Raw genomic sequence first — 25,061 nt, forward strand, 5'->3', positions numbered from 1 at the left:
ATTCAGGATTCTGCTAATTTCTAACTGGATCCAAGCTATTTCTGAATAATCCTCTTCAAATTTGGACTTCTGGGTAAATAGATCAGATAAGGGGGCTACTGGCACATTCCCCAGGATGTAGATTACCTAAATCCCACTGGAAAGGTACAAAGAGGGGGATAATTGTGTTCATTGAAGTCTTTTTTTTAGGCAAAGCACTATATGTGTTTCTTTGTTTATTTGTATGCTGTATGGCAAGGGTCACATTTCCTTCTTTTTCCATGGAGTATCCCGTTATTGCAGCATTTATTGAATTTTTGTTTTGTTGGTTTTCTTTCTTTTGCTTGTTTGTTTGTTTTTGGGAAGGGCATGGGCCGGGAATTGAACCTGGGTCTCCTGCATGGCAGGCACGAATTCTGCCACTGAACTACCCTTCTGCCCCCAGCACTATATATGTTTGGATGAAAGTTTGTATAAGCCAATTACAGGTTAAAGACAAGACCCCAGCACTCGTGTTGGGGTTAGAGGAAGGTGCTTTCAACGAGGATGGGTTTTCATTAACAATGGCAGGACTTCTGCTTTATTGTATGATGTGTTCAAATATAGTCCCAGAACTGGATTCGAGAAGAGGCTGACCTCTTCCACCAGCTGTCTTCTACCAGTCCCTACAAAGCCTTACCTGTGATGTTGCACAAAGTTTAATGAGTATTGCTTTGAAGGGGTAAAAAATTATCGTTGGTCTGAGGGACTCACTTCTCTAGGTCTGGCCCTGCCAGAAACTGAGTTCTTTCATCTGGATGGTCCATTTCCATGCACCAGCCTCCACCTGGACCCTCCCCACCTGCTTTTTTTCTGAGCTTCAGTTTAGAAATCTTTCCTGGCCAAGACCTAGAGCTACTCGGTTGGGGCTTAAAAGAGTCCTGGGCAGGAATATAGGTGGCCAGATGAAGTTTCCTTCCCCCTCAATCCAGCCCTTTGAAAAATTATAGTATACGTATATAAGGTCATTAGAACAGAGCCTGTATATAGCAAGTAATATTTAACTTTTGATAAGACAGTTAATAGAGAATTTTAGAAGCTCTCACCATTAGCAAGAAAAGGATGGGTTTGTGCTACGGACTCCCTAATGAATCTGAAGAATTAAAAATTTCTCCATTGAGAAGGACTTCTGTGACCCCTTGTGCTGGTTTGAAAGTGTTGTGTAGCCCCAGAAAAGCCATGCTTTTTAATCCTGGTTGAATACTGTAGAGTAGATAACCTTTTGATTATATTATCTCCACAGAGATGTGGCATACTCAATTGTGGGTGTGACCTTTTGGTTAGATGGAGATGTGACTCTGCCCATTCAAGATGGGTCTTGATTACTTTACTTGAGTCTTTTAAAAGGGGAAACATTTTGAAGAAACCTTAGATGCAGATGCTTGGAGAAAAGTTGCTTCAGAGCTGACAGAGCTAACGTGAGACCCAGACTTTTGGAGATGCAAAGCCCAGCAGACATTGCCATGTGCCTTCCCATGAGATGCTAAGCAAGCCAGAATGAAGAGTTGTGTCCCAGAGGAGCTAAGTGAAGGCCCACAGATGCTAAATGAGGAACCTCCATAGGAAACAAAGGCTGAAAGCATGGAGTCCAGGAGCCTGGGACCAGCAGATACCAGCCACAGTGCCTTCCCAGCTGAAGACGTGTTCCAGATGGCGTCAGCCTTTCCTAAGTGAAGGCACTCTTATTGGTGCCTTAGTTTGTACATTTTCTCAGCACTAGAACTGTAAACTTGTAATTTATTAAATTCCCTTTTTAAAAGCTGTTCCATTTCTGATATATTGCTTTCCAGCAGCATTAACAAACCAATACACCCCTCCCAGACAGAGCAAAGGACAGAGGGATTGAAAAAAATCAGGGACATTGTGAGAGGCAATCCTCAGATGTCCACAAGGTAGACATTGTTTGGAAGCATTGGAGATGATTTTAAAACTGATTTGTATCAACTAATATTAAAATTTTACTTCAGGTAAAGGATTGTGCCTGCCCAGCTTCCCAGAAATTCTATGTGAACTATGGCATTACCTTCATTCTTTTTTTTTTTTCTACCTCCTATCTTCAATTCATTTCCCAACGAGTTTAGATTTTACGTTCCATAACTTCAGTCTTTTTGGACAATATCAACTCTTTTGTCCCATTGTTCTTCTTTCACACCTGTGTGGCAAAACCCCAACTCTGGATGAACCCAACTATTAGTCTTCCACACCTGATCCTACTGTCTAGAAAATCTTCTCCCTGCCCCCCAGATATATTGGTGGCACCAAAAAGATTTAATAACTTCAATTGAGTTCTCAGTACTGCTTGGCCTTGACTCCCTGCCACACCTGAGCTCTGGTTACTCCCTATCCTATGCACTTTCCTAGCAATTGCGTTTAACTGTCACTTGTTCTTCTGAATCGTAACTATGAGTTTAATTGTCTGACCTTCGTTCTTAAATGTGCAGTTTCTTTTTTAGGTTTCGTATGTAGGTATCAGCATGCTAGGAAGAGTCCTCCAGATTGTCACCTACCACATGGAGGTTTAGGACAAATTCCGCAACGTCACATAGCATGGGTTAAGGAATGGACTTTATTGGGGAATAGGAAAACTCATAAGGTCAGGATCAGTGAGGAAGTGGCCACCCAACATGCTGTTAGTGTCGAGGCATTGCCAGACCCAGTGTGTGAGTTCTATTCCAGAGGAGAAAGTGGCCTTGCTTGTAAAGGAATAAACAAATTGCTTGGTGTGCTAGCACTGCATAGAAGTTGATTAGGAATATTGGCTGTGCTACATCTGGGTACCCTGGAACCTGTGAGATGGACAGTCCCCAGCAGAGAAGTGAGAAAGGCAGAGAGGAAGCTTCCAGTCTCATGGGGATCTGAGTGAGGGCTGTGTCCCTCTGTTACCAGACAGAGGCAGTGAATTCTTTAACCCGATGTGCTCGATGACCAATTCCTGAGACACTGGGATTTCAAAGAGAGAAAAAGTTTATTGCTAGACGCAAAGCAGGAGATCAGATGGCCGATCAGCCCAAAATCTGTCTCCTTGAACGTTAGTACTTCTGATAGTTTTATAGAATTAAAAGATGGACAGATTTCTTGGGCGGTGTGACAGTAGTTCAGTGGCAGAATTCTCACCTGCATGCCGGAGACCTAGGTTCCATTCCTGGTGCCTGCCCATGCCGAAAAAAAAAAAAAAAGGACAGGTTTTAGGTTAATGAGCACAGTGGCCCCAGCTGATGTCATCAGAGGTGATCTAATTATTGAGCATGTGCACATTGATTACATGCTTAGTCACAAAACAAATGTAAGAAAATGGCAGCCTTAATATGATGATGGACATGATTTTTAGTATTATAATGAGGTATCAGTGAGTAGTAGCTCAAGTTTAAGCTACTGTGCACATTAGGAGGGCCCATTTTGGTTCATTCAGTTTTGATTATCAAGATAACTTTGAATTTGGGATGGGTTAGTTCTGTTTGACCCAAGACCCTTCATTAATAAACATTAGGGGCTAGTTTTGGTGATTACAAGATCCTAAAGTTGAAAAACTGGATAAATGGGTACAAATAAAGGTTAATTACAAGGTTTTTGCAATCACAGTGGCACAAGACAAAAGCTATACCATCATTATTAGAGATCAAGGTAGCTGAATTACAATAGAGAGATTTCAGGTATTCCCTTCTGTCTACTCCAATATACCAGAAAGCATAAGGGAAGCTCTATATAATGATTAAGTAGTCAATCATTAAATCCTAATTTCTTGACTGCACCTCCTGCAGAGAGCAAGGCTGCCCTGGGGCCCCAGCTGGTACTAAGTGAGCACCCAGAGCCATTTCTGGAAAATCCTGTTATTTACATAAAAGAAAATGTTTCTATGTACCTATAACTGGTTATCTCTCTTACTTTCTCTCGAGAGTAAAGGTGCCAGAACTTTCTAGAATTCTCTTTCTATTGCTGAATTCTCAAAATATCATATTCTAAAAAGGACCTCATTCAAATCAGAAGTGGCATATGAGAAAGAAAAAAAAAAATCCTTGGGAGCATTTGATAGCTATCAATCCCCTTCTTATAACCTCCCATCTTCTTACACATTTCTCTGTGAATTGCATTTTTTTATTGAGGTGAAATTCAGATAACATAAAATTAACCTTTTTAAAGTGTATAAGTCAGTGCATTTAGTACATTCATATTGTCGTGCAACCACCACCTCTATCTAGTTCCAAAACATTATCATCACGCCTAAGAAAAACACCGTACCTCAGCCACCTCCTCTTCTCTCCTCTTCTCTCCTCTTCTCTGCCACTGACAACCACTCTTCTCTCCTCTTCCCTGCCACTGACAACCACCGTCTGCTTTCTTTCTCTATGGATTTCCGTAGTCTGGATATTTTATACAGATAGTATCATAGAATACGTGACCTTTGGTGTCTGGCTTCTTTAACTTAGCATACTGTTTCAGAGGTTCACCCATCATGGAGTATGTATATCAGGACTTCATTCTTTTTCATGGCTGAACAATATTTCATTGTATGTAATATTACATTTTGTTATCCATTCACTTGTTGAGGAACATGTGGGTTATCTCCCCCATTCTATTGTGAATAGTGCTACTATGGACATTTATGTGCAAGTATTTGAGCACCTATTTTCAATTATTTGAGCTGTATACTTAGAAGCAGAATTGCTAGTCCTATAGTAACCTATATTTAACTTATTGAGGAACTGTATTTGCATTTTTATCTTCTCTGGTTTAATTCAAATGTAGAAGAACTGTGTTGCTTAAGATAATTGTAATGCACTTGGCACAATCACCACTCATGAATGTTCTGAAACATTCTTCATTGAGGATAAAAAGAGACAACATTTTTTCTTTATCAGAGATCTGGAAATGTTTCCAACCAGTTGAAAAGTTAACAATCTTCTTTGAAGTTAGATCAGTACAGGAGGTTCCAGGGTAATGTTTCAAAGTGGTGAGGTGGTCAGCAGGCAGGTTACAGGTTACAGGTTAAGTAAAGGCCATGGGCAAGGCCAGCTTGCCCTGTTCATTTTATTTTTACTCTTTCCATAGTCTAATACTTTACTCTCCTCTCCTACCTGTCTCCCCCAATCCTGGCCAAGTACTACCTCCCATCACTTCCCATTGAGGGTTGATAAGAACTGCTTTCACCCTGAGGCAGTCCCCATTCCCTCCCCACCTCCCCTTTCTCTCCCTCACCCAGCTACTCCTGAAGCCTTTTCTTCAAGAGGTAGACACTGAGTAAACTTGATGTTCTCACTTAAAATGACAAACTATGAAGGATGGTGCAACCGTAGCTCAGTGGCAAAAGTCTCACCTGCCATGCTGGAGACACGGGTTCGATTCCCAGAGCCTGCCCATACCAAAAAAAAAAAAACCTATGGAAAGTTGAAGAATGACTGTGAATGATTATGTTATTGACTTAGGTCTGATTTCACAACGTATAGGAATCAGTCAGCCCTGATATTTCATAATGTGCTAGCTTTGCAAAACTGAGTTGAATGGATATCTAAACACACACCCCAAGCTGCATTTGCTTCTGGAATGCACAAATGACTTCAACTGAATAGAAGACTTTTCATGTCAGAACACACATTGGAAATTCCTAATCACCTTGAGGCTGAGGGAAAGCACAACCCATTCATCACTTGCCCGTTCTAGTTCAACTCTCAAGTCCAGACAGATAGAAGTATTCTCTTCTCAACCTGTTCCAAACCCACCCCCCACCCCATTTTGTTATGTAAATCCTCCTGCTGCTGGGCTCCATTCTTACTGCTTCCCTTTTGCTCTCAGTAAACATGAGCTGGAGTGGTTAGGTGGCATCATTGACCAACTTGGGTTTTAGTACTAGTTTTGTAACCAAGAAGTTAGAATTTAAGGGATGATATGTTTACCAAATCATTACATAGATATTCCTTTTTTGCTTTCTGGTATATTGGTGTAGACAGAGGGAAATACCTGAAATTTTTGAACTATAATCCAACTGCCTTGGTCTCTGATAAGATTGTAAAACTTTTATCTTGTGCCCCTGTGATTGTAAAATGCCTGGGACTGATCTTTACTTGTGCCCATTTTATCTGGTTTTTCAACTTTGGAGTCTTGTAATCAGTAAAGACAACCCCCAATGTTTATTAATGAAAGGCCTTGGGTCAGCCCAGAACTAACTCATTCCAAGTTCAAAATTATCTTTATAACCAAAACTGGATCTAACCAAAACGGGCCCACCTGATGTGTGCCGTATCTTAGACTTTAACCTGCAAGTCACCTGTGCTTCATTATAATACTAAAAATCATGTCCATCATCATATTAAGGCTGTCATTTTCTCAAATATGTTCTGTAACTAAGCATGTAATCAATTTGCACGTGCTCAATAATTTGATCACCTCTAATTACATCATCTGGGGCCATTCTGCTCATTATCTTTTAAGAGCTTACTGCTATGTGTGAAGCAGGAGTTCAGATGGCCTATGAGCCCAAAAATCCTTCAGGGTTTTTAATGGCTGCATCAAGGGGAGATGGGGTTCTTACCATTGTATAATACCAAGTAGAACGTAAGGCTGAGACCAGCCTGGAATGACCATTATAATAGTAAGTATAAACAAAGGTGAGATCAACTGAGCGTCAGGAATTTCAGATATTAACTTCTGCCTATTCTACAATACAGAAAGAAAACAAAAATCTATATAATGATGCAGTTATCATAATCATTTGTTCATTCCTAATTTCTCAGTTATAATATTAACCAAGTTTTTCCCACTGTTTCCTTTTTTCCTTTTTTGCCCTCTCCCCTCTCCACCTCCCTCCCCCATCTCATTCTATCAGTTAAAAGAGACTATGCTTGTGGCTCCAGATGGAAGAAGGGAACAAGGCATTGGTTGTTGCTTCCTAGACTTTGTATTTCAAAAGTCTATATCCTTAGAGGAACCAAAAAAGCAAACAAGGATTGGGGGGGTTAGGGTTCTCATTTTTCCAAAAAATAAGCAAAATAAAAATAAGAACAAAACAAAACAAAAAAACTTGGAAAGATTCCCCTAGCTTGGAATTCAGAAGATGATAATAGGGAAGCCATGGTTGGAGGAGGCAGCAGGCACAGCCACTGGCAACTCCACAGAGCTCCCTTCTGCCCTGGCATGGTGTGGGCGAGATAGACTGATTCATAATCAAGCAGTGAAGTAGCTGACACTTCCAAGGTCTGATGACATCAAGGCCAGGGGCCCTGCCACATACAGGGCCACTTTGTAAGCCCCATCCTCACCACAAAATTGAGGAAAAGAGGAAAGGACAGGGACACAAAACTTAAATAAAATTGTTTTAGACAAAGTCTTCTGATTGAGCAATTGAATAAATGGGTGGCAGATGGTGGGAGACAGGTTTCTTACTGTTGGTGTAAATGGTTACAGACCAACAAGGAAGGAGGCTAGAATGATCCATGTGGTAAGAGATTAGAGTAGGAGATATCAGTAAGAGCTCATGGTTATCTTAATATAGATGCAGATGAGTACATATAGAAATATTTATGGGTATATTTATATACATAAGTAAGCATATACACAGGGTTTAGGATAATGAGCACAGTGGGCCCAGATGACGTAATTAGAGGTGATCAAATTATTGAGCATGTACAAATTGATTACATGCTTAGTCACAGAATGTATGCAATAAAATGGGTTAGTTCTGGGCTGACACAAGACCTTCATTAATAAACATTAGGGTCTGTCTTAAGTGATTACAAGACTCTAAAGTTGAAAAACTGAATAAATGGGTACAAATGAGGTTAGTTACAAAGTTTTTACAATCACAGGGACACAAGATAAAGGCAATACAATCAATATCAAGAGTAAGACAGCTCTCTTCTTCCAACTTTCAACTACTTTCTATATCAATCAGGGCTTCTGATCATCAATGACTATAACAAACAAAATTTATTTCCTCAAACTTTCTATTACTTTCCATATTCATTCCACCTGGTTTTTATTTATCCCCACTGCACATAACCAGAAATAAATTTGATAATAAATTCACGAAGCTTTTTGAACATGCATACTTCCTTCCTTCCAATAACAGTGTTCATGAAGGGGAAGAGAGACAGAAATACTAAAAAGTAATGGAAGAAGGAAGAAATTTATGCTTGGGCTTGGAATACAGCTACACAAATCATTATTTTACAATATGCCTAAAATCTCACAGTCCAATTCAGCACTGTCTTCAAAGATCAGAAAATCCCCAAGCTTGAAATATAATCAGCTTTTCAATATTTAAGAGATTTACATTCAGAAAAAATATCAAATTTTTCTCAACATTATTCACAAATGCTACCAGGAATATGTTAGTTCACAGAATTAAGTTATGGGCTCTAAAAAAAACACTAGTTCACAGCTCTATTTATTTAAATGTTACTTTCTTATTTAAAGTCTTAAAAGTATTATCTCTTCTATGAGTTCTTCTTAGCTCATTTTTATCTACTTTTTAAATTCTTCCAGCACTTTTATTCCTTTATTCCTACTACCTTATACTATGTGCTAGTACATGTATATTCTAACTAGAATATAAACTCTTTGAAGCTAAGAATTATGTCCTCTCTATCCATGACAGCATTTTACTAACAAAAATATACTGATTGGCATTAACAAAGCCATTACAAATTCACATTCTTCCACATACTGACAACAAATGATCAAGTAACCATAAGCCAGATCCTTTGAAATCCAGGTGATCAAGGTTATTAAAAAATTCATTTATATTTCTTATTAAACTTAATTGATATCTTAAATAGGATATATTTGAGGCATTGGCATATTTTTATTTTATTATATTTTATAAGTGTCATTACCAGGCACACTGCTCAGTTCATGTAACCTAACTTGTCTAGTTAGGCTATTTTTAAGAGGAATTTTGGGAATGTACTTATTAAACTAGCTTATTTTATCAGCAAGCTTGCATAAATTTAGGGAGAACATACCCAAGCAGAATAAAATCTCTTTTGTTTAACTCAAAATTTTATCATAAAATTCCTTTTACCAAGATTGAAAAAAATCTGTTTGGGGTATAGAAAAAAAAATAGGGGAAACAAAGGCTAAAATATATTGGGTAGATGGAAATATTAGCAGTCAATAAGAGGGAGGGGTAAGGGGTATGGTATGAATGAATTTTTTTTCATTTTTCTTTTTATTTCTTTTTCTGAATTGATGCAAATGTTCTAAGAAATGATCATAGTGATGAATATACAACTATGTGATGATATTGTGAGTTATTTATTATATGTCAAGAATGGAATGATCATATGGTCAGAATGTTTGTGTTTGTATGTTGTTATGTTTAAAAAAATTTTAAAAAGAATGTTTGCACATTTGTTGTTTATTAAAACATTTTTTAAAAAGAGATTGAAAAAAATCTGTTTGCATATATCTTAAAATTAGAAAGAATTTTAAAAGTACATTGACTATCAAGTTCTGGAACATATACTGCAATTTTTTTTTTATTAATTAAAAAAAAATTAACTAACACAACATTTAGAAATCATTCCATTCTACATATGCAATCAGTAATTCTTAATATCATCACATAGATGTGTGATTATCATTTCTTAGTACATTTGCATCGATTTAGGAAAAGAACTAGCAAAACAGCAGAAAAAGATATAGAATGATAATATAGAGAAAAAAATAAAAATAATAATAAAAATAAAAAATAAAAAAATATAAAAAAGGAAAAAACAAAAAACACAAACAAATAAACAAAAAAAAACTATAGCTCAGATGCAGCTTCATTCAGTGTTTTAACATAATTACATTACAGTTAGGTAGTATTGTGCTGTCCCTTGCTGAGCTTTTTTATCCAGTCCTGTTGCACAGTCTGTAACCCTTCAGCTCCAATTACCCATTGTCTTACCCTGTTTCTAACTCCTGATGGTCTCTGTTACCAATGACATATTTCAAGTTTATTCTCGAGTGTCGATTCACATCATTGGGACCATACAGTATTTGTCTTTTAGTTTTTGGCTAGACTCACTCAGCATAATGTTCTCTAGGTCCATCCATGTTATTACATGCTTCATAAGTTTATCCTGCCTTAAAGCTGCATAATATTCCATCGTATGTATATACCACAGTTTGTTTAGCCACTCGTCTGTTGATGGACATTTTGGCTGTTTCCATCTCTTTGCAATTGTAAATAATGCTACTATAAACATTGGTGTGCAAATGTCTGTTTGTGTCTTTGCCCTTAAGTCCTCTGAGTAGATACCTAGCAATGGTATTGCTGGGTTGTATGGCAATTCTATATTCAGCTTTTTGAGAAACCGCCAAACTGCCTTCTACAGTGGTTGCACCATTTGACATTCCCACCAACAGTGGATAAGTGTGCCTCTTTCTCCACATCCTCTCCAGCACTTGTCATTTTCTGTTTTGTTGATAATGGCCATTCTGGTGGGTGTGAGATGATATCTCATTGTGGTTTTGATTTGCATTTCTCTAATGGCCAGGGACATTGAGCATCTCTTCATGTGCCTTTTGGCCATTTGTATTTCCTCTTCTGAGAGGTGTCTGTTCAAGTCTTTTTCCCATTTTGTAATTGGATTGGCTGTCTTTTTGTTGTTGAGTTGAACAATCTCTTTATAAATTCTGGATACTAGACCTTTATCTGATATGTCATTTCCAAATATTGTCTCCCATTGTGTAGGCTGTCTTTCTACTTTCTTGATGAAGTTCTTTATGCTGCAATTTTTAAATTTGGTTCCAAACTTAAATCCAGGAAAACTTTTCCATATCTCTCAAAGATCTTTCATTTTAGTTACTGAAATTTGGTAATTAGATTTTATTCAGTTACTCCTATCCCAAGGCTATTTATATTTTATAATGATCTAATTATTACAGTTACTGTTGCAAAAATATTACTGCAAAAAAATAACAATAACAAACATAGCCTATATTGTAGAATTTTTTATGTTTACAATTTCTAATCTCCAGGCCCCGTAAAAATAGAATTTTAAAGCACACTTCCCCCATATTTTTGTGCCTAGCCCTCCCCGCATAACTGCTTTAGGTGGTTAGGTCTTGGGGCAGGGATAGGTTACATAGAAAGAATGAATCCTGACTTGTTGAAAGTTTTAGGTAAGGGCTGTGGAGTTTTGAGAATTCTTATGCCCTTTTTAGACTATTTCCAATTATTAGACTTTTGCTGAAAGCTGTGACCAGGACAATTGGAAAAGATCTTTGCTTTTTCCAGAGGCAGCTCTTTGGCAGTTTTCTCCTGCCTTAGAAAAATTCCAGGGGCAGTTTCTTTCTAATGGCCAGGTTTGTTTACAGTAATTACAAAACCAAGGGTTTGAATCTTGCTGTTTAGAGAGTTTTTTCTCTTTTTTTACTTTTTTTTTTTACTTCAGAAGTACCAATTTATATAAAATTATCTATTAAATTCTTAAGCAATTCCAACAGAGCTTTTTTTTTTTTTTACGATTTTTTTCATATTACCTTCTGGTGGTATGAGAATATACATTTAACAGGCAACAGACACAAACAAAAGTTAATTACACAAGAAACACAGAAATACTTTTGAGAGGGACAAATGAAGGACTGAATGTGTTATTTCATCCCATTTTCACCTTTTTGCAGAACAATTTTAACTGTGATATCTTTAATTTTAACTGCAATATTTTCATTTTAAATAATTTTGAGGCCAGATTACATTACATAAATAAACTTTTTTTAATAGACTCATAATTAAAATCTTTAAAATTTTTAAAACAGCCCAAAGTTTCCCCTTTTAAAGATCTTCCATAATCAGTAACCAATTAGGAACATTAGACCAGTAAAAATTCAGGAACATTCCAACTAACAAATTTAAACAGATGCTTAACACTTACGATATTTAAGTAACACAACAATTAATAACTACTCCAAACATATCAACTGTGCTGGTTTGAAAAGATGTGTATCCCCTAGAAAAGCCATGTTTTAATCAAAATCCCATTTTGTAAAGGCAGAATAATCCGTATTCAATACTGTATGTTTGAATCTGTAATTAGATCATCTCCCTGGAGATGCAACCCAGTCAAGAGTGTTTGTTAAACTGTATTAGGTGATGACATGACCCCACCCATTTGGGTGGGTCTTGATTAGTTTACTGGAATTCTATAAAAGAGGAAACATTTTAGAGAATAAGCAAATTTGGAGAGAGCAGAGAATGCTGTAACACCACGAAGAAGAGTCCACGAGCCAGGGACCTTTGGAGATGAAGAAGGAAAATGCCTCCCGGGGAGCTTCATGAAACCGGAAGCCAGAAGAGAAAACTAGCACATGACACCGTGCTCGCCATGTGCCCTTCCAGCCAAGAGAGAAGCCCTGATTGTGTTCAGCATGTGCCTTCTCAGCTGAGAGAGAAACCCTGAACTTCATTGCCCTTCTTGAACCAAGGTATCTTTCCCTGGATGCCTTGATTGGACATTTCTATAGACTTGTTTTAATTGGGACATTTTCTCAGCCTTAGAACTGTAAACCAGCAACTTATTAAACTCCCCTATTTAAAAGCCATTCTGTTTCTGGTATATTGCATTCCGGCAGCTAGCAAACTAGAACACCAACCAACAATTAAATAGTCATTAAACGCTTAACACACTGATTAACAATTAAACAAGCATTAAACTCTCACTATACCTAGGTAACATACCAGTTAGCACTTAAAACTAACTTAATGTCATTAACTACCCATTAGTTGTTGATTACTCATTTTTTAGGAGTATGCTCAACAGCCAAGTTTAGGTCAGGGCTTCAAATCCTGTACAGCATGGTACCCAGAAAACCCAGAGTTCAGAGTTCGTGGATCATTCTGAAAGCAGGACCAGGCCTTAACGCCAGGTCCAAGGGGATTCAAACTGCCAGATTTACTCCCCAATCCACTTTTACTCCTTGTTGACCCACTCACCAGTCAGACATCCGGACATGAAACTGGAAATGATTTCTCCCTTTGTAGCTTTCTAAGCCTTTGTTTGGGCTCCAGAGCCTTGGGTACCACCCTTCAGTGCAGTTGCCAAATTGTTACTAGACAAAGGCCATGGATTTGTTTGCCTAATATGCTCAAATGACCAATTTCTGAGACAACAAGGTTTCAAAGAGAGAAAAAGTTTATTATTAAGGGCATAGCAAAGGTTTCAAAGAGAGAAAAAGTTTATTACTAAGGGCATAGCAGGAGATCAGATGTCCTACTGGTCCAAAATTTGTCTCCCCAAACTGTGGTGATTCTGATAGTTTTAAAGAATTAAAAGATGGGTAGGGTTTAAGATAATGAACACAGTATCCCCAGATGACGTCATTAGAAGTGATCTAATTACTGCGCGTGCTCAGACTGATTGCATGCTTAGTCACAGAGTGTGTGTAAGAAAATGGCGGTCTTAATATGATGATGGGCATGATTTTTAGTATTATAATAAGGTATAGTTGATTTGTAGGCTAAAGCTATAAAGCTCCTAGAAGAAAAGGTATGGGAAAACCTTCAGGGCCTTGTATTAGGGGATGGACTCTCAGATATGACACTGTTTTGGGTTTGGTGCTGTACGAAAAACCATTCCTATGGTGTGAACTGATTGTAAGTAACATCTTTTGATGAGGTTACTTCAGTTAAAGTGTGGCCCAGCCCAACTGGAATGAATCTTAATTCTATTACTGTAGTTGTTTATAAGCAAAATGAAATTTAGATGGGAGAAAGAAAGACACAAAGGTAGCTGCCAGAAGCTGAATATCATGAAACCTGGAAAAGAAGGGAGAGACAGGAGACACTGCCATGCGTCTCACCCTGTGATGAGCTAAGGACCAGGGGTCATCAGCAGCCAACCCCAGAACACAACAGTCTTCAGGAAGAAAGCTCTGCCTTAATGATGCCTTAATTTGGACTTTCTTTTAGTCTCAAAAACTCAACAGGTTTTTAATGACTGATTCAATTTCTTTACTTGTGATTGGTTTGTTGAGGTCATCTGCTTCTTCTTGAGTCAAAGTCATTAAAAAGCTTCCCAAAAGCTTCACAAAAAGAAAAGTCCAGGACCAGACAGCTTCACATGTGAATTCTACCAAACATTCCAGAAAGAATTAGTACCAACCCTGCTCAATCTCTTCAAAAAAATTGAAGTGAAGGGAAAGCTACCTAATTCATTCTATGAAGCCAACATCACCCTCATACCAAAACCAGGCAAAGGTATTACAAAAAGAGAAAACTACAGACCAATCTCTCTAATGAATATAGATGCAAAAATCCTGAACAAAATTCTAGTAAATCAAATCCAGCAACATTAAAAGAATTATACATCATGACCAAGTAGGATTCCTTCCAGCTATGCAAGGATGGTTCAACATAAGAAAATCAATTAATGTAATACACCATATCAACAAATCAAAGCAGAAAAATCACATGATCATTTCAATTGATGCAGAGAAGGTATTTGACAAAATTCAACATCCTTTCCTGTTGAAAACACTTCAAAGGATAGGAATACAAGGGAACTTCCTTAAAATGATAAAGGGAATATATGAAAAACCACAGCTAATATCATCCTCAATGGGGAAAAACTGAAAACTTTCCCCCTAAGATCAGGAACAAGACAAGGATGTCCACTATCACCACTGTTATTCAGCATTGTGTTGGAAGTTCTAGCCAGAGCAATTAGACAAGAAAAAGAAATACAAGGCATCAAAATTGGAAAGGAAGAAGTAAAACTATCACTGTTTGCAGATGATATGATACTATATTTCGAAAACCCTGAAAAATCCACAGCAAATCTACTAGAGCTAATAAACGAGTACAGCAAAGTGGCAGGTTACAAGATCAACATTCAAAAATCTGTAGTGTTTCTATACACTAGTAATGAACAATCTGAGGGGGAAATCAAGAAATGAATTGCATTTGCAATTGCAACTATAAGAATAAAATATTTAGGAATAAACTTAACTAAAGAGACAAAAGACCTATACAAAGAAAACTCCACGAAACTGTTAAAAGAAATCACAGAAGACCTAAATAGATGTACGGGTACACAGTGTTCATGGATTGGAAGACTAAATATAGTTAAGATGTCAATTCTACCTAAATTGATTTACAAATTCAACACAATACCAATCAAAATCCAAGCAACTTACTTTTCAGAAATAGAAAACCAATAAGCAAATTTATCTGGAAGGGCAGGGTGCCCCGAATTGCTAAAAGTATCTTGAGGAAAAAAAACGAAGCTGGAGTTTTTATGCTGCCTGACTTTAAGGCATATTATGAAGTCACAGTGGCCAAAACAGCATGGTACTGGCATAAAGATAGATATATTGACCAATGGAATTGAATAGAGTGCTCAGATATAGACCCTCTCATCTACGGACATTTGATCTTTGATAAGGCAGTCAAGCGAACTCATTTGGGACAGAACAGTCTCTTCAATAAATGGTGCCTACAGAACTGGATATCCATATACAAAAGAATGAAAGAGGACCTGTATCTCACACCCTATACAAAAGTTAACTCAAATGAATCAAAGATCTAAACATTAGGTCTAAGACCATAAAACAGTTAGAAGAAAATGTAGGGAAATGTCTTATAAATCTTATCATTGGAGGCGGTTTTATAGACCTTACACCTAAAGCAAGAGCACTGAAGAAAGAAAGAAAGAAATGGGAACTCTTCCAATTAAACACTTTTGTGCATCAAAGAACTTCATCAAGAAAGTAAAAAGACAGCCTACACAATGGGAGACAATATTTGGAAACGACATATCAGATAAAGGTCTAGTATCTAGAGTTTATAAAGAAATTGTTCAACTCAACAACAAAAAGACAGCCAATCCAATTACAAAATGGGAAAAAGACTTGAACAGACACTTTTCAGAAGAGGAAACACAAATTGCCAAAAGGCACATGAAGAGATGTTCAACATCCCTGGCCATTAGAGAAATGCAAATCAAAACCACAATGAGATATCATCTCACACCCACCAGAATGGCCATTATCAACAAAACAGAAAATAACAAATGCTGGAGAGGATGTGGAGAAAGAGGCACATTTATTCACTGTTGGTGGAAATGTGAAATGGTGCAACTACTGTGGAAGGCATTTTGGCGGTTTCTCAAAAAGCTGAATATAGAATTGCCATATGACCCAGCAATACCACTGCTAGGTATCTACTCAGCGGACTTAAGGGCAAAGACACAAACAGACACTTGCACACCAATATTTACAGCAGCATTATTTACAATTGCAAAGAGATGGAAACAGCCAAAATGTCCATCAACAGACGAGTGGCTCAACAAACTGTGGTATATACATACGATGGAATATTATGCAGCTTTAAGACAGAATAAACTTATGAAGCATGTGACAACATGAATGGACCTTGAGAACATTATGCTGAGTGAGACTAGCCAAAAACTAAAGGCCAAATACTGTATGGTCCCACTGATGTGAACCGACATTAGAGAATAAACTTGGAATATGTCATTGGTAACAGAGACCATCAGGAGTTAGAAACAGGGTATGACAATGGGTAATTGGAGCTGAAGGGTTACAGACTGTGCAACAGGACTGGATAAAAAAGCTCAGCAAGGGACAGCACAATACTACCTAACTGTAATGTAATTATGTTAAAACACTGAATGAAGCTGCATGTGAGAATAATAGAGGGAGGAGGGCTGAGGACATAAATGAAATCAGAAAGAAAGATAGATGTTAAAGATCGAGATGGTATAATCTAGGAATGCCTAGAGTGTATAAAAAAAAAATAGTGAAATGTACAATGTACAAATTTTTTTTTTTTTTTTTTTTTTTTTTTTTTTTTTTTTTAAAGAGAGAGGGAGGAAAGGAAGGAAAGACAGAGAAGGAAGGAAGGATGGAAGGAAGGAAGGGAGGAAGAAAGGGAAACATTTTTAAACATTTTCTTGTTTTATTATATTTTGTTTGTTTGTTTGTTTTTTACATGGGCTGGGGCCGGGAATCGAACCGGGGTCCTCCGGCACGGCAGGCAAGCACTCTTGCCCGCTGAGCCACCGCGGCCCGCCCAATGTACAAATTTTAAAAATGTTTTTGCATGAGGAAAAACAAAGGAATGTCATTATTGCAGGGTGCTGAAAATAGATGGTAATTAATACTTTAAAATGTCACCTTATGTGTGAGACTAAAGCAAAAAATGTTTATTTGTTACAAAATTTATATTTTGACTAGAGCATTTCCTAATATAACTTATGTAGATAGTTTGATTGAACACCATAAGTACTTGGAATCTCAGGTAGGACATGAGATTTTGTTGGTTTGTCCAGAGTGATGCCCCGATGAATCCCTGAGTGATTTGATCAGTGACTGGAAAAGTATTTGAAAGCCCCCTTTGGGGAATGGTGAGAGTGGGGAGAAATTCAACTTCCCCAAGTTGAATTCTTGATATTCTCACAAGCAGTGTGGACAACCAAAGCTATAGGCTGAGCCCCCAGTCTTGGGGTTTGTTCATATGAAACTTAACCCCACAAAGGATAGGTCAAGTCTACTTAAAATTTAGGCCTAAGAGTCACCCCCAAGAGAGCCTCTTTTGTTGCTCAGATGTGGCCTCTCTCTCCAGCCAACACAACGAGCAGTCTCACCACCCTCCCCCTCTCTGCGTGGGACATGACTCCCAGGGGTGTGGACCTTCCTGGCAACGTGGGACAGAGATCCTGGAATGAACTGAGGCTCAACATCCAGGGACTGAGAAAAACTCTCGAATGAGCTGAGAATTAACATCAAGGGATTGAAAGAACCTCCTCGACCAAAGGGCGAAGAGTGAAATGAGACTAAGTGTCAATGGCTGAGAGATTCCAAACAGAGTTGAGAGGTTATCCTGGAGGTTATTCTTACGCATTAAGTAGATATCACCTTGTTGTTCAAGATGCAGTGGAGCGGCTGGAGGGAACTTCCTGAAAATGTAGAGCTGTGTTCCAGTAGCCATGTTTCTTGATGATGATTGAACAATGATATAGCTTTCACAATGAGACTCTGTGAATGTGAAAACCTTGTGTCTGATGCTCCTTTTAGCTACTATATCAACAGAAGAGTAGAACATATGGAATAAAAATAAATAATAGGGGGAACAAATGTTAAAATAAATTTAGCTTGAAATGCTAGTGGTAAATGAAAGCGAGGGGTAAGGGGTATGGTATGTATAATCTTTTTTTTCTCTGTTATCGTTTTATTTCTTTTTCTGTTGTCTTTTTATTTCTGTTTCTAGATTGATGCAAATGTTCTAAGAAATGATGAATATGCAATTATGTGATGATATTAAGAATTACTGATTGTATATGTAGAATGGAATGATATCTTAATGTTTTGTTTGTTGTTAATTTTTTTTAATTAATAAGAAAAAAAAAACTCAACAGGTAAATTCTCACTGTTTAAGCTGACTCATTGCATATTTGCTTAAGCAGCCAAGTAAACTAAGACACCAAAAGCACAACCAACAAAAGAAAAAAAAAGATAAATTGGACTTCATCAAAATGGAAAACGTTCGTCGAAAAACCTTCATACATCAAAGGGCGTTATCAAGAAAATGAAAAGATAACTTATGGAATGGGAGAAAATGGTTGGAAATCATATGTCAGATAAGGTTTTAGTATCCAGAATATACCAAGAACTCTTAAACTCAACAACAAATGACCCAATTCAAAAATAAGCAAAGTCTGAATAGACATTTCTCCAGCGAGGATATACAAACGGTCAATAAGTACAAGCAAGATGTTCAACATCATTAGCCATCAGGGAAATGAAAATCAAAACCACAGTGAGATACTGCTTCACAACCATAAAAATGGCTATTGTTATCAAAACAAAAAAACAAAAAACAAAAAAACCCAGAAAATAGTAAATGTTGGCCAGGATGCTGAGAGATGGGAACCCTGGTGGTAATGTAAAATGGTGCAGCTGCTGTGGAAAATAGTTTAGCAGTTCTTCAGAAAGTTAAACATAGAATGCCTAATGACCTGGCAATTCCACGTCTAGATATATATCCAAAAGAATTGAAAGCAGTGACTTGAATAGATATTTGTATACCAATGTCCATAGCAGCATTATTCATACTAACCAAAGGGTTGAAAAAAATCCAGTGCCCATCAATAGATGCATGGATTAAAAAATGTTATATATACATACAATGGAATTTTATTTGGCCAAAAAAAAGGAAATGAAGTGCTGATACATGCAACAACACTGGTGAACCTTGACGATATCATGTGGAGTGGATTAAGTCAGACACAAAGGACAAATATTGAATGATCTCACTTATATAAAATACTTATAACATGCAAATTCATAGAGACAGAAAGTAAATTATAGGTTTCTAGGGCTTAGGAAGGTGGGAAATGAGGAGTTATTGTTTGATGGGTACAGAGTTTCTGTTTGGGGTAATGCAAATGTTTTGGTAATGGATGGTGGTATTAGCAGCACAACATTCTGACTATAATTACTATTACTGAATGCACACATGAGAGTGGTAAAATGGGAAATTGCGTGTTGTATATGTTATCACAACTGGAGAGAACAAAAGCTGCCAGGCCTCATCAGCTTCGACCTGGAACTGGCCCAGTGTCAGTTCCATCACATTGCACTGGTCGGAGCAGGCCACAAGGGCAGCCTAGATTTAAAGGAGGGAAAATAGCCTCCACTTTCATGCGAGGGGCAGCACCAGCCTACAAAGATAGCAAGAATTGTTGGCAATGATATTTGGAGACTAACTACTGTAACGCATTATAAAAATTGTAGTATATTTTAAATGCTTACATTTAACACTAGCACATTTAGCATAAAAGTATAGGATGAGTGTATTAGTGAGCTTGTTTGAATAAAATATCATAATTCCAAATTTAAGGCGGGGATCAAATATCCCTTCATGTTGCCCCATGATAGGCCTGTCTTAGAGTCTGTGAGAGAAGTTTTTCTTTTCTTCTTTCTGAGTCCTGACTGTGCAATTTGCAGCAGGCACCAATAGTCATTCATTCCTAAGTGTCCTGGTTTTTCTCAGATGAAAAAGTGTTCTGGTTTTGAGTATGAAAAAATCCCTGATTGCCTCCTTTCAGGGCATCAGCCTTCCCAAGCCGAATGGTGGGAGTAGTCCCAGGCCCGTCTGGCCTCCAGAGTGCGTTAGTGGGTTGTTAATTTGTTTACCTGCCATGCAGTAGCCACTCCTTTCATTTAGAAGGTGGAATATCATCTGCCATGTGAGATGATTCTATGGCACAAAAAGGACCTAATAATGCCAAACAGCAGTGGAGGAGATGTGCCCCATTGATTGGAAATGAGGAGGTCCGAGTGGTTTTGGAGAGCTTGTATCAGAATGTTGGGGATTCGAGCCAGGCAGGTGGCCATGGGCTGGAGAAGACGGAAGGGAACAGAAAGACCACCACCCAGGTACGTGCCAGACCTTTGTGACAAGACATAAATTATTGTGGGGTCACAGACTGCAATTCTGGGGACATGCGTTCCTTTAAAAAAAAAAAAGCAGTTTATATTTTCTTTATTTTGGTCTCTATTGTTCTCTCAGTGTTCAGTACATTTTTAAAATTCTAGTCTGGTCAGCTGTACTAAGAGGAAGCAAGAAAGAGGTTTTTGTCCAGCTTGGACTAGAATTTTAAAGGGGAAGCAGCTTACCATGCGCCTGACACAGTGGTAATGAACAGACTAGGGTTAGCAGAGTGTGAGAACCGCAAATGAAAGGTAAACGGAGGGCATCTGAGTTGGAACCTCTTGTTAGAAACTCTCCCCACACCCAGATATGTTTCTCTAACCTGCTTCTGGTCTCTAGTCCCTAGTCGGTTATTCTACTGGTGTACCACATAAGAACGGACCTCCTCCAATGAACAATGGGAAAGGAGAGGGCACTGGGATTGGTGGTCCCAGCTTGGAGGTGGTGGGTAACTATAGAGTTTGCTTTTAAGCATGGAGCCAGCAAGCAGAAAATCTGGTCTAGCAGTGTTTCAGTTTGCATATGAACTGCTGGCTGCCACATATTTAGGCAGACAGGTTACTCAATCTTGTTCTAGTTATGGAAAGAGAGAACCCACAGATTGCAGCAGGAGCCCAACCAATTCCTGAGGAAGGGGACCAGTGAGGAAAGGGTGAGCTGGCGTGGCCTATAAGCAGACTGGTTTGTGTGGGGCAGAACTAAGGGAGAGAACTGGAATCCAAAGCAGCAATGGAGGCAAAACGGACTGTGACCACGGCAGGAGTGGTTGGGGAAAGGTTGCCCATTTGGAGCACGTAAGGACTTGGGCATCCCCGGGTGCACTGGCCACCAGGCTTGGGACAGTTGAATAATTCCTGACCCCGTCCAGATTCTATTAGTGCCCAGGCCTGGTTCTCTGGGGTTGCTGCTCAAAATCTTTGGTGGCTTCAGCTGGATAGAGTTGGGGTGGGCAACCATTGTCATTGCCAGGGCCCTACCCTCACCATTTGCTCCCATTATCTATAATTGAGCAACACACTACCCCATAACTTAGTGGCTTAAAACTTGGTATGCAATTAATACCACTGAATTATACACTTAAAAAATGAATGCAATTAATATGACTGAATTATACCCTTTAAAATGGTTAATATGAGAAATTCTGTGTTATAAATATATGTCACCACAATAAAAATGCAAACAACAGCAATCCTTTATTTTGTTCTCAAATCTGCATTTAGGGGAGGGCTCAGCAAGGACAAACCGGTCTCTGCTCCATAATGTCTGTGGCCTATGACTCACAGAGTTGGGAGCAGGAAAAGTTGCAAGTCTCCTCTTGCAGAATCAGGATAACCCCCTGCAGTGTCTGTGTTCTCTCCAGCATGCAGTCTCAGGGTAACTGAACTCAGTGGGGGCTCAGATGGCTAAGAACAAGGATTCCCCAGAGGCCTAGACAGAAGCTGCAAGGCATTTATGACCTAGCTCCAAAATTTTTAGAATATGGTCATTTCCACTGTAGTTTTTTGTTAAGTAAATCACTCCGTTCAGTCGACATTCAAGGAGAAGGCAGAGATTTCACCTCTCAGTGGGTGGGGTGCCAAAGAATTTGCCACCGTTCTTTTTTTTTAATTTTTAAAAAATATTTTTATTGAGAAATAGCCACACAGGTACAGTCCAACCACTTTGCCACCGTTCTTTATCTATCGCACCATCTTGCGGCAATGCGCGAAGAAGAAAAGACTTCTTCAGTGAAGTCTCCTGTCTCCCTCTCCCCAGATTATCACTGTGGCAGCTGGGAGGCAGCTATCCACAGAAGAGACCAGTGAAGGATTTGGGGGCCACCAGTGCTACAATGTGGTGCAGGATCCACCACTCAGCAACTGGATGAGCTTTTTAGGTTACTTCAACTCTGAGAGCCCAGGTTCCCGCCTGTGCAAAATGGGGCTAATACTGCTATACTGGCTGTGAGAATATACTTCTCAGATCTCCCAGTGCAGGGCGCATAACTGACTAATGGCTCTGCCCCAGCTGCTGAATTCTGAAATCTATCCTCCGATATTTAACCCCTTGTCTCAGAAGCCAGCTTCCAGCCCAGGACTGAACACAGCAGGGATACTAAGGCAACTTGGCCAAAGGTCTCCCCACAGCCTGACTGAACTTTCTCAGAACTGCATTGCAGTCTAAGATGCTTCCTTCCACCCAATGTTCCTTCCATGCCTTTCTCCGTCCCCAAGCTCACACCTCCTTGCCTAGTCCAGCTCCCTGTCCATTTTCCCCTCATAAGTGCTGCCCCTAATAAATCTTTTGCACAGCTACTCCTGTCTGGAGCTAATTCTTGGGGAACTGGGAAAAACACAGCCACCAACTCACAGGGCTGCTATGGACGTTACCGGAGTAGGCGGGTACAATCACCAAACCAAGGCCTGGCATATAACTGACACTCATTCATCCAACTAAGATTTATCGGATATCTATTTATGTGTAGGCTTTTAGGCTGGATGTCTGGCACATACTGGTGAGCAAAGCAGACAAAGAACACCACCAGAACTACCTGCTTTAAAGCTTTTTGACCACTCCCACTGCTGAGACATAAAGTCCCAACTCTTCAGCTGGACACACAGAATCCTTCAAAATATGAACCTTTGGAGCCTCTCCACCTTCCATCCCACACTGCACACCCGAGTTCACAAGGAAGTTCTTTCCTCCTTCAGTTTTGCTTTTTCACCCCCCAAAGCCGTTGAACATCTGTTATTTCTCCTTGAAATGCTGCCTCTTTCCCCTGCGCACATCCCTTGCCTGCCACTCTTACATATCCCAAGCCCCCAAGTTCTATTATAGGGTCCAGGTACCCAGACAGCACGTGCTTGTTAGCACAGATCTCAGCACACACCTTTTAAAAGCATTTGCTGCGCTGTGCTATAATTGCTCGTAACAGTGTACAGCAGGAGAAAAGACCTCTTCATCCTTCACTCCCCAATGCTCGGCACACGGTAGGCTCCAGCTAAGTAGCTACACAGTGGTAAGTGGATCAGCGAACTAGGGAAAGCGATTTTCCTGGGGTGACCGCGGGGCCTGCGGCGAGAAGGTCGAGAAGCGGCTTGGGTTGGGGAGGGAGCCTCGCCGTCGCGGGACTCGGGTTCGGTCGCTCTAGCACCGGCTGAATCGCGGCAGCCACCGCCGGGCACATGACCGCTGGCTCAGCCTCCCGCCCCGCCCGCTTCCCGGCGCCGAGGCCCAATCCTCCCTCCCCGGGCTGCGGCGAGCAGGGTCGGCGAGCGTCACAGCCTGCGCGCTCCCTCCTTTCCTCCCTCCCTCCCGAACTGAGCCAGGCGGGACGCCGCGGCTGTCCCTCCCCGGCCTCGCGAAGGAAACCGAAACCAAAGCCGGGTCCCTCTACGCTCCCACCCCGCCTGCGGGGTGCAGAGGGGGCCGCGCTCGCCGGGTTGCAGGGCCGAGAGCCCGCGCGTGCTGCGCGAGCCGAGCGCGGGGAGGACGCGGGCGCCGGAGCCTTCCCGGTTCTTCCGGCCGCTGGCAGCCGAGACCGCGACCGGTTCCTCCCTCTTCCCCGCTGGATCGCGGGCGGCCGCGGCCCCGTGCGTGAGCGGCGCGCAGAATGGGCAGGTGCTGCTTCTACACGGTGGGGACCCTGTCCCTGCTTCTTCTGGTGACCAGTGTCACGCTGCTCGTGGCCAGGGTCTTCGAAAAGGCCGTGGACCAGGCGATCCAGAAGGTGAGTTTGGTGGCTGTGTGTGTGTGTGTGTGTGTGTGTGTGTGTGTGTGTGTGCGCGCGCGCGTCCGGCAGGTAGGGAGGGGGAGCTCCCAGCGCGCTCTCCCAAAGCTGTACCTTTTGCGGGGAAAATCTGCACTTGGGCAAATCATCCGGACTGGTGCCTTGCTTTCTTCCTTCTCTTCTTGGGGTTGATAAATGAGAGTTAGAGACCGATGTGGACTATGTTTTCTTGATCATAAATAAGAATGTGGGTTTACGCCGCAAAAAATCTTTCGCTTTTGTTCTGTCATTTGCATCACCACCACTACCCTCTCCCCCGCCCCCCGGCAATACACCCCAATCTCTGTTGGGCCCAAACTCATTTCGCTCCCACCTCATGAAGAAAGAAAACTAAATAAAACACACTATAGAAGAGAGGTTATGTTGGCTGCTTGCCGTGGCCTCTGAAGTGGTGTGGGGCTGGGGATGGAAGCGGCTGTGTGGTCTATTGTATTCTTACTTTCCTGAGCTGGGCAGGGCAGCGGGCAGCGAGGTCAGGCCCGTTGACTGGGTGACATTTCAGTCCATCATAGTCGGTGCTTACCCTCCATGGCTGCATATCTTGTATCACGGTCTGCTGCTTTGTGCTGCTTTGTCTCGTCATTCATTCTTGTTCTTCTCAAACAGTGATAATCTTCAGGCAGAGATGCATGGAGAGTCTTAGAATCTGAATCTCTCTTCCCCCTGGATGAGTGGGCTGGAGAACTAGTCATTTCCGAAGACTTCCTCCGCTTTTGACTTCACTGGTCATTTCTTTTGCCCTTTCACCCAGGCCCAGAAAGCTGTGTGGAAAGAGGAACAGGAGAGAGTTAATGGGATCACAGTTTCCTTAAAAAAAAATTATTCAAGTGCCTTCTCTTA

General features: G+C 40.2%; 1 protein-coding gene and 1 long non-coding RNA gene across 3 annotated transcripts in view; one reads left to right on the forward strand and one right to left on the reverse strand.

Moving 5' to 3' along the window:
• Positions 1-2,635: 2,635 nt before the first annotated feature.
• On the reverse strand, positions 2,636-25,008 carry LOC143668368 (uncharacterized). The gene is made up of 3 exons (XR_013168419.1): positions 24,661-25,008; positions 3,133-3,167; positions 2,636-2,958 (listed from the first exon to the last, which is right to left on the reverse strand). It is a non-coding gene; the product is annotated as an uncharacterized LOC143668368 (long non-coding RNA).
• SCARB2 (scavenger receptor class B member 2) overlaps positions 23,704-25,061 on the forward strand; it is an 82,654-nt gene continuing 81,296 nt past the window's right edge. For both annotated transcript variants that reach the window (XM_077143119.1, XM_077143120.1), the window contains exon 1: positions 23,704-24,161. In XM_077143119.1, the coding sequence (XP_076999234.1) occupies positions 24,045-24,161 (117 nt within the window). In that variant the 5' untranslated portion in view covers positions 23,704-24,044. The remainder of the gene's footprint in view (positions 24,162-25,061) is intronic.

The sequence above is a fragment of the Tamandua tetradactyla genome, chromosome 24 (assembly GCF_023851605.1).
Source record: "Tamandua tetradactyla isolate mTamTet1 chromosome 24, mTamTet1.pri, whole genome shotgun sequence".
Taxonomy (NCBI): domain Eukaryota; kingdom Metazoa; phylum Chordata; class Mammalia; order Pilosa; family Myrmecophagidae; genus Tamandua; species Tamandua tetradactyla.